The sequence below is a fragment of the Adiantum capillus-veneris genome, chromosome 29 (assembly GCF_014529385.1).
Source record: "Adiantum capillus-veneris isolate H3 chromosome 29, ASM1452938v2, whole genome shotgun sequence".
NCBI lineage: Eukaryota > Viridiplantae > Streptophyta > Polypodiopsida > Polypodiales > Pteridaceae > Adiantum > Adiantum capillus-veneris.
The window spans coordinates 127,193,398-127,208,334 of record NC_140959.1 but is presented as its reverse complement, the minus strand read 5'-3'; the positions used below and the strand labels follow the sequence as shown (position 1 = coordinate 127,208,334).

The window sequence follows — 14,937 nt, the reverse complement described above, 5'->3', positions numbered from 1 at the left end:
TGGAGTCCACTAGCAAGGTTCTAGTCAAAATCCTTAAGAAAATAGTAGAAGCCAACAAGAAAGACTGGGACCAAAAATTGGATAGTACACTATGGGCATTACAAACCTCATACAAGGTAGCGACACAAATGACTCCTGTCAGGTTGGCATTGGCGCTAGAGGTAGTGGTCCCAATGGAATTCATGATACCTTCACTCCGGGTAGCAATTGCTAGTCAACTACCCATGGATAAATCCAGGGAGGAAAGAATACAATTGCTCTTGGAGATGGAGCAAGAGAGGCAAGAAAGCACCCTGATGGTAGAAGTCATTCAAAAAAGAAGGAAGGCATGGGTTGATAGACGTGGCAAGTACAAGAAGTTTAAAAAGGGTGATCATGTCCTAGTATACAACTCTTAAACTGGGAAATTTTCGGGCAAACTGAAGCTCAAATGGATTGGGCCATTCTTAGTTTTGGAAGAAGAAACTCCGGGGGCATTCAGGTTAATTAACTTGGATGGAACAATCCACACACAGCTGGTCAATGGACACAAGCCATACTTTGGCCCAGTCACTCAGTAAGAGTAGTAATGATCAGAGTAGGAAGGAAAAGAATGATGAAAGGTGATGCATAATTAAGCACAAAGGTGATTAGGGCATTAAAGAGGCATGCATCTAATGATGACCAAAATCAGCTCGGATTTTGACAATACGTCAAAAGCAAAGGTCGTGGCCACACCAAACTAAAGACACACCCTTAGAATTTTTGTTTATCTTTTTCTTATTGACCCTTGCGCTCTCAACCTATGTTGCGCCATCCTAGCACTCTCCCTAGCCACATTCTGCAAGAGCAACAAAGGTTCCACAATGCAACATAAGAGTGCAAGCGATCAACAAACAACACGCACGGGAATACTATCACCATGGCCGCTCAGCTGAAGACTAAGAGCAAGGAGATGGAACCAGAGACAATAACGATTGCTCAGCAAAAGACCAAGGGCAAACACATGGAAGCCACAATAGCCATGCCTATGCAGCAGAAGGCAAAGGGTAAGGCAATAGAGGCTGTTACAAGGAAACCCTTGGTAATGCAGACATCCATAGTAACACCTAACATGACAAAGAAAGTCCATCAGGCCTGGAAAAAGGACATGGGGTTTGACACCCTAATCTCTCAGAAGTGGCAAGGCCTGGCTAACCCTGAAGGATCCATGGACATTATGAAAAACATATGTGAGACAGACACAATTGTGGTGCAGAATAGGGAACCTGTGCTGGTAGATGAAGCTTTAGTGAGTAAATCTTTGGGACTCACTAACCAAGGCAGCATAGAACCCAACAAGGTTTATCCAATCTCCAATGAGATACCAAGGAAAGGAACAATGCACCATATAAAAGATGTTGCAGATGCTGAAAGAAGGGCATAGATGGCCTTCTTCCTCCAAAATGTGACGTTCATGGTCAGAATTGAGGACATGCTGACCAAAAATTACAACTTTTTGAAGGCAGTAGAACAAGGGGAAAAGATCAACTAGGCAGTTGTGTATGTGGAAAACTTGAAGAAACAAGCCAAGACTGCCCTACAACAAGGGGGCAATACAATCATTCATGCACATCTCAGAGCATTGGCCCAAACTGCCTCCATAGATGCACAAGGACCAAAAGCTCAAAAGACGCTGCAGCTCATGGCGAGTTAGCCTTTTCCAAATATGGTAAGCTGACGTACCATCCTAAGAAGCAGAAGGAACAGAGAACTACTGATGTGAACCGTCAATGAAAGAAAGTTAGCTAACTTGAATAGTGTGAAGGACGGCTTGTATTGTTTTCTAGCAGGATAGCAAGCATCTACAAGGATGAGAAGATGGTCAGGAGGGGTGCCTCGCGTGCAAGCACATCATCTCCAAGGACTAGGAGAGGAGCGAGGCCACCCAACATGTAGGATTCTTGATTCTTGCTTCTCTCTGCTTGCCTCTCAAGGGCCCTGCGTTGACGCAAGGGCCTCCCAAAGCTAAGGGTGCTTCCGGATTCTCGATCACTTTTGCTTTTGCAGTGACGCAGTGGTTGCCTACTGAGTCCCCGATTTTGCTTGCTACTCAAGGGCCCTGCGTTGACGCAGGTGCCTCCCATAGCAATGAATAAGAGCTCTGACTGTCGTGCAATCATGCCGTTCAGCTCTCGCTCCTACTGATTTCCGGATTCAGCTCCTTTCTGTATTTCCACTCAAGGGCCCTGCATTGACGCAAGGGCCTCTCAAAGCTATATTGAGAGCTCCAAGTGTCATCTAAAGGACTTGCAGATGGCAAGCGGCTTTTGCAAGACTATGGCCTTGAATTTCAAGGTGGTATTGAGATGACTACGGTTGTTGTAGAGCGTCTAAAGAGAGAGGAGGAGTTGAAGAATGTAGGGTTGAAGGTTCTCGTGCAGGAAGTGTTCCCAGGGAGTTCACTTAAAAGTATGTAAGATAGCACATGCAAACAAAATAAGGGATTATTAATTAGGTAGATTTATAGAAAAAAGTACATACACAAGGGGTTTTTTAATTCAAAAAGAGAAAATGTCATACATAAAGGTTAGAATTTTTTACAAAAGCACATACATATGGGGTACATATAATACTTGAAAATTTACAGAAAAGGGATTATTTAAATACCTCTTGTTCACATGTGTTGTATGCATTTTCAACATAGTGAACTCTCCGGGGAAGTGTTGGGCTTAATTAGTTAGAGGTGCTATGAGTGCTCTGGTATACCCTTTCAATAGTTTTGACACACGAAGCGGTGTAGTCTCTGTGTATTTGCAGCCATTTTTGGAGCGAGAGACGAGGTGTGTCTCTTTTGCGGATGTGTTGCATGGAGACACGTTGTGCATTTGTTTTATGGTGACATTCACGCAGACAGTGGTATCTCTGGGGATGCACAGCTTGGTCAGTCATCATCTAAGGTGACATCAATTGAGGCAGAGACCGATGCATTGTTCTATGATGCGTCTGGTACGTTTGAGGGCGACAGTGTCCTTCAAACAGCAGTCACTCAACAGATATGCCTTTGCCAGACAATGCTGACATGGCGATGCATAGTCAGGCGGTTCCTGATGAGGATGTATATGGCACTGAGGTTGCTGGCAGGGATAGGTTGGCACACATAGTGCATGTTTCATCGGCTTTCAGGTCTCTTATATCTGACCTTTTGGTCTCAAGACCTGAACTTGCTTATGCGGTTGGTGCATTTGGTAGTGGGAGTTGTCAGTCGTATGATGACTGACATTGGCATTGTGCATAGTGGAGCCTTGCAGGTTGTCACTCAATACCTTGAGCAGCAAGAGTGTCATCGTGGATCTAGCCCCACTGGTACGCACGTTGCATTCATGCTAGAGCGGTTACAGATGTACTTACGTACTTGGAGTGAGCCAGTGGACATAAGTTGAGAGTCGTCTTCTCTCACCTCTTGTACATACTAGTCGTAGGCTAGTCTTCTCGCCATTTATTGGCACATAGCGTTTATTGGGATCCCAGAATGTTTGGTAAAGGCAGTGTGCCTCACCGTGCTTTACCCGTGTCTGTCGGCCAATGTCCGGCCGCCCACATTTATGTGCTTATTCTTTATACAATATACAAAGAATAAGGAGCTTTCACTAATTCTCACACTGTGCTCATACAATGAGTTTGAGAGCTCCACCCACATTTTGTGTCGTGCTCTCTCTCTCTCTCTCTCTCTCTCTCTTCGCTGCACACACGCATGCCTACTATCCATTCCTTCACACATACATCATCAAGTATGGGACAGCAGTGATAGACACAACTCATAGTTTTTTTTGGGAGGACCACAGTAGCACCACCTCTGACTACATAGCAAGGGGTCGTTCTACAGCAGGCTGAGGAGATCAGAGCTTGCGAACGCCCCCGTACTCATGGATGTAGGGCACTTTGACTGCACCAAAGAGAGATCCAAGAGATCCAGGAGCACTACTACTAATCCCACAAATATGGAGGAGAGGCACATCTAAACTTTTACAGATCCCACTGCCATTTTGCAGTTTGTTCATATCCTACTTGCCCATGCACTATGTTCTACACCCTGATTATGGGACTGAATGGAGCTAGAGAGATATGATATTATTTTCATGATTATTAACCCCTTGAATATATAGGATTGCATTTTTTCCTCTAGATATAGAGCTCCATTAGTCCTCCACACTTTTTTGTACCACAACATTACATAGGACACTACCTTTTATTTATGAACCTTTTATCCTTTAGGGATACATAGAGGACACCCACCTCTTGTACTTTGATTTGTCTTATAGGCCAATTTTGGCCTCTAGTTAACGTAAAAAGAACTCTCTCTCTCTCTCTCTCTCTCTCTCTCTCTCTCTCTCTCTCTCTCTCTCAGTACTTGATAAGGATAACAATTTATTTCTCTAAAAAAAACTACCCCACTATTATGATAAAAGACTTTTTAAGGTCCTGACCTGGAATGACCAACTCTTTTTCTTTTTTCCTGCATATGACAAACTACCCTATGATTAACTCTACACTACTATCCTTTTGGTAACACACATGCACCACCTATTCATCATTTATTGACCTTCAATGATGGAGACGTGTTTTTTGTTTTTCTTGGATTGACTTGTGATAAGGTGACTGGGTTTTGGCCACCGCGCTGTTACATATGGAGTGGAGGGCCTGGACCCTACACAGACGTGGAGGTACCGACCTGTGGAGATCCTTCATGGACGTCTTGAGCACCGAAAACTGGTATAAAGGTGAGCTCTTGTGCTCACTTAGCTTTCACTAGCCCTGTCAACTTCCTTTCTTTTCCCCCTTTTTTGCATAAGTGTGCGTGAGTGTTGAGATACTGTTTCCATGGCTGCTACCAAATCCTCTGCTGTGCAGGAAGTTTTGAGGTTCACATTTGCTCTAACTGGTATTGTTAGCTCATGAGAATACTATAGCTAAACTCCGATAAGGAAATAATGAAGGGATCACTTGTTTTGTTATGTTTCTGGAGGAGGAAACTTTGGTTGATTTTGGTTTTCCATGAAACCCTGGCTGTATGCATCCATGATGACTTTGGAAATGTATGAACACTTGTCTAATTGTGGACTAATGCTGACACTGAAAATGTGTTTGTCTGTGGTCGGATAAACTTAATAAGTCCTCACTTAAATGGTAAGTTTTTTTTATGGTATTACACCAGAATGGATCTTGCTGGGATCTTACTATTGCATTCCTAAAAGGTTTTTTTGAACAAGAATGTTAATGAGCTTACTACTTGGCTTCACTAATGGGATCGAGGGACATTGCTGACATTTCTTACTGACATTGGAGATGTTAGGTCTTTGAACTCATGGAAAATTTCTTACTAATGGATTTGAAAGGTTTTTTATAACCCTTGGCTTGTTGGACCCTTCATTTTACCTAGACTCTGTTGATGGTTATGTTTAGCTTTTTTGGAAATGACAATAAAACCTAGAAGGCCATGTCTCATAAGGGTTAAACAAACATTATTCTAAAAGGAAAGGGCAGATGTGATTATGGAAATGACAATAAAACCTGGAAGGCCATGTCTCATAAGGTTTAAACAAACATTATTCTAAAAAGAAAGGGCAGATGTGATGATAATATCAAGATCTATTACTGGTTGCTGATTGAAGACATTATATGAATGTGGAAATGTTGTCCTGGTCTACCTAACATTCTCCACTTGTAGATGGTTGAACTACATTGCAGTTTCTTTGTAGTACTGTGCTCAAGTGAGGGGAATCCTTATGTGGACTATGCACAACTATCCTGGGCTTAGAGAGATTTCTGGTAACCCCCTATCCTCTATCTCTCTTTCCTTCATTCCCTCTCTCCCTTTAGCTCCCTTTATCTCACTTTAGTTCACTCATCTCTCTAACCATATAATATGTATGCAGGGTTGTCCACATCGGGCCACAATGCCTGTCCTACTTGCAGGCCATCGTTGGTGACGGAGAGGCTAGATTCCTTCCGCAAGGTAATCTATCCAAACAACCATCGTTTCTTACCCCAAGGGCATATCAAGCACAAGGCTCCAACAAATGGGAAGGCTCCTCTAAAGCTCACAATGGCAGATTGGGCAACCATTTGGGAGGAACACCACAACCACAATCCGGCTCCGTGTTCTCCACCAAAAGGTATGTTAAGATATTCCATATTTTTAAGGTTTCCATATTGCAAGGGCTTAAAAATACAACACCTCTTCGATCCCATGCACATATTCAAGAATGTAGCCCAAACACTATGGGACCACATTATTGGCAAGAAGGACTCTTTGGGTGTGAGGGAGGATTTGAGGCTTTTAAAACGTCTACCCGCTTCTGCCCCTCCACGGCGTGCCCCAAATGGAAAGATTGTGCTTCCTAAAGAACCATGGATGCTAGAAAAAGAAGAATTAGACAAGTTGAAGGGTACCATTGCCTCTATTCGCACACCAACAGGATACATGAGGTCGCTAAAGGGAGATTTCACAAAAGCGAAGAAGGGTGGAGGCGTTCAATTGTATGGGTTGAAGTCCCACGATTGACACAAGATGCTTCAGGTAATCTTCATACTGCCTGTTCTATCTATAGTTTGTGTGTATGACTTTCACTCATTTTTCCTTTTCCTGATTTACATTATAGTTCATTCTGCCGGTGAGTATGTGTATATGTCGGGACAAGAAAGTCAGGGACGCTAATTTCAAATTAGGAGAGCTAGTAAGGTACACCATAAGATTCCACTCGACTACACGTTTTTTATGTACACAACAATTTCAACTAGCACTTCGTGTATCCTTGTGTGTTTTCTTGTAGATTTGTGAGCTCCAAGGAAATCGAAATAGATGCTATCCCTGCTACTCAAACACTTGCAACAGAAACTGTGTGCCATTGAAGATACATTTCCTCGATCAGTCCTTCTTAGTCAGATGCACCTCTTGGTTCACGTGGTGGAGGAGATAGCTATATGTGGAGTAGTGCACGCACGATGGATGTTCTTCTTGGAGATGTTTTTAAAGACTCTTAAAGATTTTGTGCGAATCGGTCTCAACCAGAGGCATGTATGGCCAAAGGGTGGATTGTTCAAGAGGCATTTGTTTACATATCAGAGTATTTGGCACAAGTTGATCCTTCAATGCCTTGCATGTGGTCAGACAAGGAAGATTCAAGGATGACTTCACACTTGACAAGTGGAAAGGGGAAACTACTTAACATGGATATGAATCTATCCCGAGTGGTCGATCACTTTTTCATTCTCAATGCAAAGATTATGACCAAGTGGGTGGACTTGTGGACAATGACAAAGTCTAGGCGTTTGCAAGAGAGGGAAGCATGGAAACAAGCACATGGAGGAAGGAGGGCACCCCTAGTGCCTAGACAGCTTGCATGTTTCCCAGATCTCATTAGTGTAGAGTGGATTCATGAGAGAATGACCGAAGCAAAAGCACGCGGAGAAGACATCACCAACAAAGAATGGGAGTATGCACGAGGCTGCGTACCAAAGGTAGAGTGCTCATATACCTAAACCATATTGTCTCTCTATTTGTTGAAATTATCTTTAATATGTATTTGATCAATTAATATATTTTCTATTTTGTAGTGTCTTTCCTTTAATTCTATGTGTTCAAAGGGTCGTCACTTTCGTACGCGCCACATTGACGAGCATAGAACCACCATGGATTGTGTCGTCATGGGCAACTTTGACACAAACGGTGATGAAGCCAAGTACTACGGAACTATTGAAAGGATACTAAAGGTTAATTTTAGAACCTTTCATAGCTTCATCTTCGAGTGCAAGTGGTTTGCAAATGTGTCTAAACAACATGAGAATGGCCTCTACATGGTGGACTCTAGTGTGCATCATACAGGGAGGTATGAAAATTTAGTTTTACCGCGCATTGTGAGCAGGTGAGTGATGTACCTTTTTATTCTTATTTACTTGTTATAGCGTTAGTTATACCAATGTTACTCACTTTGAGCTTCTATTTTATAGGTCATCTATATCCCAGCAATCCACCAACCAAAACTTTGATTCATAATTCCCGTAACACCTCGGGGAAGAACCATTTTTTCCACTAATAAAGTGGAGACTATCTTCGACCCTCTTCCACCTCCGACTTTGGATGAGGTGGAAACAGAGGAGAGGGAGGTCGATGAATCAAGTCTGGCGGCAGCAAGTCTTAGCGAGGATGATTGTCATGATGATGAAGATGATGATATGGAGGATGACGAACTCGAAGATAATGAAGCTGGCACTACATCCACAAACGACAAATCTGTTTCTCTCTTTATTGATTTAAGAGCCATGGGCTTAGAATTAGATGATGCTTCATGTAGAGATCTTTTGGAAGATGATTCATAAACATTTTGCAGTTATGAAGTTTTTTTATCGTGTAATCCATTCACCTCTCTCTCCCTCCTCTTCCTCTCTTTAGATTTCAGAATATGCTCAATTATGTTAATCAATTGACAATGATTATTTTAGTTGTAAACAAGGGTAATCTTAGGCTGGGTTCAGACGAGACTGGAAGAAGAAAGGATTTCTGCAAGTCTACCGCCGTCTCGTCTAAACGGTGTTGGAGGAAGAAGAGCAAAAAACAGAGAGAGGCCAGCAGCTCTTCCGAGGGGGGGGGGGGGGGGGGGTGCCGGAAGAAAAATGGCAGGCCCAGAGGAAGGTGATATCTACTGCAGCAAATAGGCTTTTTCCACACAACCTAGACACCCCTGTGGGAAGCATTTCCATCGTAGCGTCTGGACCGGACCTTATATCCCCGGCCTCCTTCTCCCCCCTCTTTCTCTTTCTCTCTCTCTCTTTCTTTCTCTTCATTTTTATATTTGAATTTATATACAATACTCTTTAATTTTTATTGAGAGGAGGGAAACACCAGAATTTGAAGGGGAGAGGGGAGTTAATCCAGAATTTGAAAGTTTAGGCACTAAATTTGGACAGCGGATATAACGACGGTAATGAAAGCGGTAATAATCACGGTAATAACAATGGATACAGTCACGGTAATACTTTAAACACAAAAAAAACCCCCCCGCCCTCCTCTCTCTTGTTTCTCTCATTGAATTTACACCTTCTCTCTACAAAACGCGGTAAAACAGCGCAATAAACACTTGGAGATTTTTATAGTGATCTCCAACCTCAAACACATGCATAGGATATACGAAGCCACTACGATCTCCTCTAGAAATCACTAATGAACCATAATACATCAAGAAACTCTATTGTCTAAGAAGTTTCTAACACCCACAATCTACTAACTATCTCACTAAGATCAAACTCTTCTCAGTTGAGGAACATAGTGCACATGTCGTAGCATGTATGATACACCACTAAGAAATATAAAGCAAACATCTCATGCACCCTCTATGTCAAACGCCAAGCCATTAGTGAAGTGCACACAACCAAAACTCCCGCTAGAGAAGGTGCTAAACCAGTCACGATGTGGTGTGACATGGATGATTGTATCCTCATCTAGCAATCAATGTGGAGAAATGTCGCCTCTTAAAGACATATAATCAGGAGGACGCTAAAAGAAAGTGTGACATCACCGTCACCGGCATATGAAGCCACCGCTCTAGCATGTGTCAAAATCTCATCTGCATCTCACATACATCTCCTCTACTATCTCATACTTCTAAATCAGCGGCACCTAATGTGTCCTATGTGACCATAATGCCAAAATCGCATGTATTAGCAACTACGAAACCGCGGTCTCTCACGAGTCATCTCATTGTAGACTCTAAACTGTCACACATGTGTCAAACCATAACATGTCAAGAAACCAAACTATAGTGAGGAAACTTGGGAGAAATCTAGTAGAGTCTCCCCTGTAAACTGGGAGATAACTCATCCACTACACAATTTATGAAACCCTTGATCAATCGCATAAAAACCAATGCTCAAATATGCATAAAATTATCTCCATAATCTACTATATTTTCAAACATACAATCTAGAACAAATATCTTAATTGAGCATAAAGCGCATAACCATATATACAATTACTATGAAAACTAGTCCAAAACGTATCCGACAAGAGAAATTGCCTCCAAAAGGTTGCAAAAAAACTATAGAACTCTTGATTGTCTCTTTGTAGACACACAAGCATACACAATCCTCACTTTTGCGAGAGTGGATACAAGAACACTAGATTGTATGCAAGCTGACAATACCTATCAAAGTGGGAGTCAAACTCAACCACTAAACCACGAGAGAGCGTAACTACAGATACGCACGGAACATGGCAAGAATATGGGAAAAATCCAATAGAGTTTTCCCTAAAAATTGAGTGAGAACTCAAAATATCTCACCAATACCTCATATTCCATATAGACACTCAGTGTATCAATAAACACATCCACAAATGGCATACATGAAATGCCAAAACCCTGGCAAACAATCTCACTCTTGAACGAGCGGCTCTATGCATTTATCCTTGTTCTAAAACATTGTAAACTGTGGACCTAGTACTTGCGCAATATACCTAGCTCAAGATATGTCCCCAAATGCATACATAGCATAAGCTGCACAAAATTGTGCTAAAAACACTTTCTAGAATGCCTCACACAATCATACATAGTTTGCACTGCAAGAAAGCACAAATTGTGAGCAAAACATTGGGAATCTGGCGTACTATCTCATTGGGCAAAAAACACGTCGACCAAAAAATCAAGCACAAAACACAACCGATCTATTTTCTGTGGTCAATTGCCATCCAAGAGCCGCACTCATGGAAAAAACTGCTTCGAAATGGTTCGTCGGAGCCTCTATGCGTCGGTGTGTGCCACCAAAACTAGAAACTAGGGAGCCGTCAAAGCCAAAACACCATTTGGAGGTGTCATCTGGGAGACACTGTGGAGCCTAGCCGGTCTGGATGAGAGCTAGAGGAGAGCCGATGTTGCTCTTGCTCGTCTGTCTCCTTCTAAGTTGAAGTTGATATGCTGAGGGAAACCGTGGGAGCCAAACTGCTCTAGATGAGTGCATGAGAGGGTAGTTGATGGCAAAGTTACACCAGAGGATATCCTAACTGCACTCTCTTGCTCTCACTATGTTGAAGCCAAGAAAAGAAGGTTGATGCCGCCTTTCGACACTAGATGGTAGGACTCGCCAATGCCTTAGTCGCCGCAACTTGCTAAGAAGAGCTCTGAATTGCTTTATTGCCTACTGAGGTGTAGAGGAGAATGTCGGAAAAAAACCCCAAATTGGTTTGAGAGTGATGCACTGACTAATGCCAATTGGCAATGCTCGAAGTCGATGCGGAGTCGTCAATGCTCAATGTCGAGGCCAGGTTCTCAGTGGGAAAGCCGGGTCAAAGCTATCAAAGTCGCTGAGAGAATCGTCTAAGAGAAGTGCTCTCAAACGGGAAACAAACTGTCGATATTGGAAAACAAATTGTTGAAAGCCAAGAAGAAAGTCAAAGCTTTGCCAGCTCAAAACCGGCTCTTCCCACTCTCTTTTATCTTCTTTTCAAAGTCGATACTCGATAGTAAGTGAGTGAGTGAGTGTGTGTGTGTGCGTGTGTCCCCCAACGCACATTCAAAAGAGAGTAGAAAAAAAATGAATTCTTTGCAGATTGTCGACACTTTGTGAGTGTGTGAGTGTGTTCAACACACACTTCCCTTTGCAATTGCTTGCTCCCATCGTTGTTTTATTTCCACCTTGCTCACCTTTCAAGCTCACCAAACAATCAAAGGGCTTCAATTGCATTTCCAATCTCATGTTTGGTGGGTACAACGGATTGTCACCTAAAAGCCGGATACACGCCAAACTTTGTTGTATTCAATCATTTTTTCAAAAGAAGTTGTGTAATTATGCTATTGATGATTCTCAAATTGTAATATAATCTATCATTCTCTATTACCCGCTCAGAACTTACAAGCTTTGTAAGTGGCCAATCGCCATGGGAAAGGGTCCCAAGTTTTTAAGTCAAAACCCTTAGTTTTGAAAGGGACATTATCATTCTCTTTGGGATTTATTGGACATTGACTAAGAGCTATATTTCTACTACAAGTTATAATCAACCTTTCTCCTTGTCCTTGGTAATTAAAATTCGATTATAAATAGCACATTGTGTTCCTTTTGTCTCTTGCTCTTTAATCTAAGTATAATCATTCTCAATTCTCTTGTGGTTCAGTACTTTTGTTTGTGAGCTAAATGCGTTGATTTGAGGTCTTAAATGGTTATTTTTTGATGTTTTGACCTTGGAAGAGTATTTCTAAGTTTGAAGGAGAAAATCTTTTCATGTAGTTTTGTTTCAGTTTTTTATACATTTTTTGGGATTGATTGTGATTTATGTACCTTCCCAGATGATTATAGAACTTGGTAGTATTATGCCCTTAAGTGTTGTAACACCTTTCCTTAAGGTTTTAAATGGTTATTTTTTGATGTTTTGACCTTGGAAGAGTGTTTCTAAGTTTGAAGGAGGAAATCTTTCCACGTAGTTCTGTTTCAGTTTTCTATACATTTTTTGGGATTGATCATGATTTATGTACCTTCCCAGATGACTGTAGAGCTTGATAGTATTATGCCCTTAGGTGTTGTAACACCTCTCTTTACAAATTTGTTTAGATCCCAAAAAAGAGTGATGACCTAGAGTGGTGAGATTGGACATAGGCCGACTTTTTGACTATGAAGTGGTTGATTTGCTATTGTAGATGTATGAACAGTTCTTTAAGTTCTCTTCTTCGTTGAAATTGACAATCTCATTGAGTCTCCGTGTCCCATCTCGAGTCACTTCTTTGTGTATTGACATTATGCTAGTACCAGATAGCTATGTTGTAGTTGTTAATTACGCTCGGAATAAACACATCCATACCACACCCACTAAATCTCCCAACAGTTTTGTTCTCACTTGAGACTGAGTAATACGGATATTGAACCTTTTGTCTCTAAAGTTCTTTCCATACACCTACTATAGAAGGATCTTGAGTGGAAAAATAAGCACTAGTTAAGGGGAAGAGCATACGCGTACACTACAAAACTTCATGTGACAATGCAAGAGGTGTATAGGCGAACAACCATGCAAGCACTCGAATAATATCGAAAAGATATTTAGATACCATGTACTTGAAGGAGTACGAGCGGAAGTGCGACGCGAGAGAGAGTGCGAGAAGAACAGCACGACGATATGGTGAACTCGCTCTACTGTAATGTGTAGAGCATAGTGAGTTCTTATTAGGTTTTTACAAAAGAATATATGTACATACCTGGCGGCCCGCCCACTTACCTGGGCGACCACATTGGGCTTTATATCCCAACAACCTCCCACTTAAAGTCCAATGTGGTACTTTAAGTGTGAGAGAAGTTACTATACAAGCTAATATACAAGAGATGTAGAGAAGTGATGTACTACCCTACACCTAACTGCTTGCGAAAATGCGCAAAGCTCTCTGAGGGAAGTCCTTTTGTAAGTAGATCAATAGGATTTTCTGTGGTGTGAACTTTGACAAGCTGAAGTTGCTTATCCTCGAGCATTTCCCTGATGAAATGATACTTCACATCCACATGCTTTGTCTTTGAGTGATAAACTGGATTGCGAGCCAATTGTATAGCACTTTGACTATCACAATATAACACAGACATCTCTTCTTTGATTCCCAAATCTGTTACTAGTTGATTAAGCCAAATTGATTCTTTGCATGCCTCTGATGCTGCAACATATTCAGCCTCTGTAGTAGACTGAGTAACACAATCTTGTAATCTAGAACGTCATGATACTGCTCCACCAGCCAATGTAAAGACATACCCTAATGTAGACCTTCGGTTGTCTAAGTCACCTGCATAATCTGAGTCTGTAAAACCCTTTACACTTAGCTCCTGACTCCCATAGTATATACGCATACTCTTTGTAGCTTTCAGGTATCTCAATATTCCTTTCACTGCGTCCCAATGTTTCTTGCCTGGGTTTGACATGTATCGACTTACTACTCCCACTGCAAATGCAATGTCTGGGCGAGTAGCAATCATTGCATACATCAAACTATCCATTGCAGACGCATATGGAATCTTATCCATTTCAGTCTGTTCTTCCTCAGACACAGGACAATCTTGTTTGCTAAGTTTCACATACGGTGGCAATGGAACACTCAGTGCCTTTCCCTTCTCCATATTGAAACGTTGCAAAACCTTGTCAATATACTCTGTTTGAGATAACCAAATCAACTTCTTTGATCTGTCTCTCTCAATGCGCATACCAAGTATATGACTTGCCTCACCCATGTCTTTCATGTCAAACGATTTTGCCATCTTTGACTTCAAAGCTGAAATTTCTTCCAAGTGCTTGCCAGCAATCAACATGTCATCCACATACAAAATAAGGATCATCCAACTACCATCCTTAGCCTTCTTTGTATATAGACAGTGATCGAACTCACTACGTTTGTAGCCTTGAGAAAGCATAAACTTGTGGAATTTATGGTACCATGCCCTCGGTGATTGTTTTAAGCCATAAAGACTCTTTAACAACTGGCATACCCAATCTTCTTTGCCTTTCTCAACAAACCTGGATATGTCTCAAACCCACTTTAACACTTGCACAATGATTACAATGCAAAAGTGGCTGACCATCGGATTGTCTTTCTCTCGGATGCACTGGTTGAGGAGAATCCGGAATCCATCATCTTTTCCAAACCCTCTAGCTGAGAAATCATGCTTAACTTTTGCACTATTGGACTCGTGCAAACCTGTACAAACCACTATATACAATATAAACAAGGTGATATAAAAAAAGATCTCGCCCAACACATGATAATATTATTCCCATCGACTGCTTCAACTCTCTGAAAAGATGATGCATAGAACTCCACCTGGATCAAATGGAAATTGACTTGTTCCCCAATGGCTGGAGAGTCTTTCTCCTGGGTCATAGGACACCCCAAAAAAAATCAAATTTTTTCATCCGCTCGAATCCCACATAGTAGGCACGCCCTTTCCAAAAACATAGCTACCAAGAAA

General features: G+C 41.7%; 1 protein-coding gene across 1 annotated transcript; it reads left to right on the top strand.

Moving 5' to 3' along the window:
- The first annotated feature begins 901 nt into the window (after positions 1–901).
- Positions 902–1,405, top strand: LOC147419904 (uncharacterized). The gene has a single exon (XM_086505341.1). The coding sequence runs from the start codon at positions 902–904 to the stop codon at positions 1,403–1,405; it is 504 nt and encodes a 167-aa protein (XP_086361467.1).
- Positions 1,406–14,937: the final 13,532 nt, after the last annotated feature.